Source organism: Gavialis gangeticus, unplaced genomic scaffold (assembly GCF_001723915.1).
Source record: "Gavialis gangeticus isolate Ggan-Ray unplaced genomic scaffold, GavGan_comp1, whole genome shotgun sequence".
NCBI classification, from domain to species: domain Eukaryota; kingdom Metazoa; phylum Chordata; order Crocodylia; family Gavialidae; genus Gavialis; species Gavialis gangeticus.
Window position 1 is genome coordinate 3,921,257 of NW_017729001.1, and position 1,955 is coordinate 3,923,211.

Here is a 1,955-nt window from a genome sequence, read left to right on the forward strand (position 1 = left end):
CGCGACGAGGTGTACGCCCGCGACCTCACGGACGAGCTGTTCGTGCAGGGCCTGACCGAGTTCCGCGGCTTCCTACTGGAGCGGCTGCTGACCGGCCCGCGGGAGGAGGAGGCCCGCGCGCGGCTGGCGGCCGACGTGGCGCTGCGGGACCAGCGCAACGCCGAGGCCGTGGCGGCCCTGCGCGCGGATCTGGCCGCAGCCCTCCAGAGCCGCGACGAGGAGGTGCGGGGCCGGCTCGGGCTCGGGCAGAGGAGTGGACCTCCCTCCCTTTGGCCCCGGGTAAACGGCCCCCCAGGAGCAACAGAGCTCCCCGCAGAGCATGTCTGGGAGGCCTCCACCATCCCAGGGTGCTTTGCTTCCCACCCCGGGAGCACTTCGGGCTGGACGATAAACGGAGCAGCTTAGAGGCTGCTGTCCCAGGGCCCTAGACGCCCACTTGCTGCAGACTTGCTGCTTGACTTGGGCCAGCCTCTGTTAAGGGACTGATGTTCAGTTTCTCCAGGGAGAGTCTCTGTTCTCTACCAGGAGAAACTGGGAGCGTACACAAGTTTGTAACTTTTTTGGGTTTTTTTTTTTCCAAGAGTCAAAGTGGCTGCTCGGGGAGAGGAATAACTTGGGGACAACCTGGGTGACATGGCTCCCAGGAGACAACACTTCTTTACGGGTAGCCAGTGTGCTTTGCTGCTTTTCCCTCCCCCTCCCAACCAAGCAGGGAGCAGAACATGCCCCCTGAGTGCTTTAGGCTGGACAAGCCCAGTGCTGAAGCACTTGAGAGGTGTGTTTTGCTCCTGGCTTGTTCCCTGCCTGAATTGCACTGCAGCACTTGAATTCAGGCAAGCATAGAAACATATTTTCTTGGGTAGGGGGAGGGTGGCAGGAGAAGCTGAAGGACTCTTCTATGCAGGGCATAAAGTCCCTGCCCCTACTGATCCCTGCCTGCCTTCACTTGAGGAAAAAAGCCTGCAAAGTTCTCTCCTGGACTGAGTGCTCTAGGGCCCCCTGGCTGCCAGCATCATCACTGCAAGCTTTTTGTTTCTCTGAAAGTCTGTACAGGTCATTTTTTTCCAATCAGGAAAACGAACCTGGGAGAACTGGCAAGCAGCACACTGGGGCACTGCCAGGAAACTGGTTAACCACAAAGCTAATCCACCCATTGCCTCTCATAAAGGGGAGGTTGCTGGAGCTTACAAGGCCCCTGGTACATGTTATATAATATAATTTCCTGCTGAATCACACAAAAAATGTAGACCATCCACACGTGAACTAGGGGTCACGAAATGAAATGAGTGGGTAGTAAGTTGAAAATAAACAAAAGGAAGTTCTTTGTCACCTAGTGGCCATATATATACACATGTGCATTTAATGCACAGTATATAAGGCACATTCAGGGGGCGAGTCTAGATGTGCACACCCTTAATGCACCTAAAAATGGTGATTTTAGGCTATTCAGGCCTAAATTTGATACCTACATAAAGCAAGTATCAAATTTATGCAAATTTAATGTGGTGTGTGTCCACTGACTTGGGACTATAGTCCCAAGTCGGTACGCACACCCACGTTAATGCACCTTAGCAAATGCATGTGTAGACACACACCTAAATTGCCTCAATGTGTATTAAGCTAATGCACATTCAGTTTAGGTGTGCATAAAAGCACATGTAGACATGTCCAGTGTGTAATTAAAGCATAGGACTCATTGCTACCATATGCAGAAGCTGACAGTTGAGCCAGATTCAAAAATGGACTGGACAAATTCTCAGAGAAAAGGGGCATCAGTAGCTCTTGAGCGCATGAGTCAGAGTTACAGCCTCTGAATAAGAACTTCCTAGATCTTAAATTCTGGAGTCTGCAAATGGGAGAGGAACAGTGGCAAAAAAATACCCAGACAGACAAGGTGCTTTGGGTAAATATGATGTCTTTTATTAGACCAAGTAAATAGTTGGAAAAATTGTTCT

General features: G+C 51.3%; 1 protein-coding gene across 1 annotated transcript in view; it reads left to right on the top strand.

Moving 5' to 3' along the window:
• The window catches only part of IQCD (IQ motif containing D), a 14,619-nt gene that overhangs the window by 342 nt on the left and 12,322 nt on the right, over positions 1-1,955 (top strand). The window contains exon 2 of the mRNA XM_019506620.1: positions 2-222. Within this exon, the coding sequence (XP_019362165.1) occupies positions 2-222 (221 nt within the window). The remainder of the gene's footprint in view (position 1; positions 223-1,955) is intronic.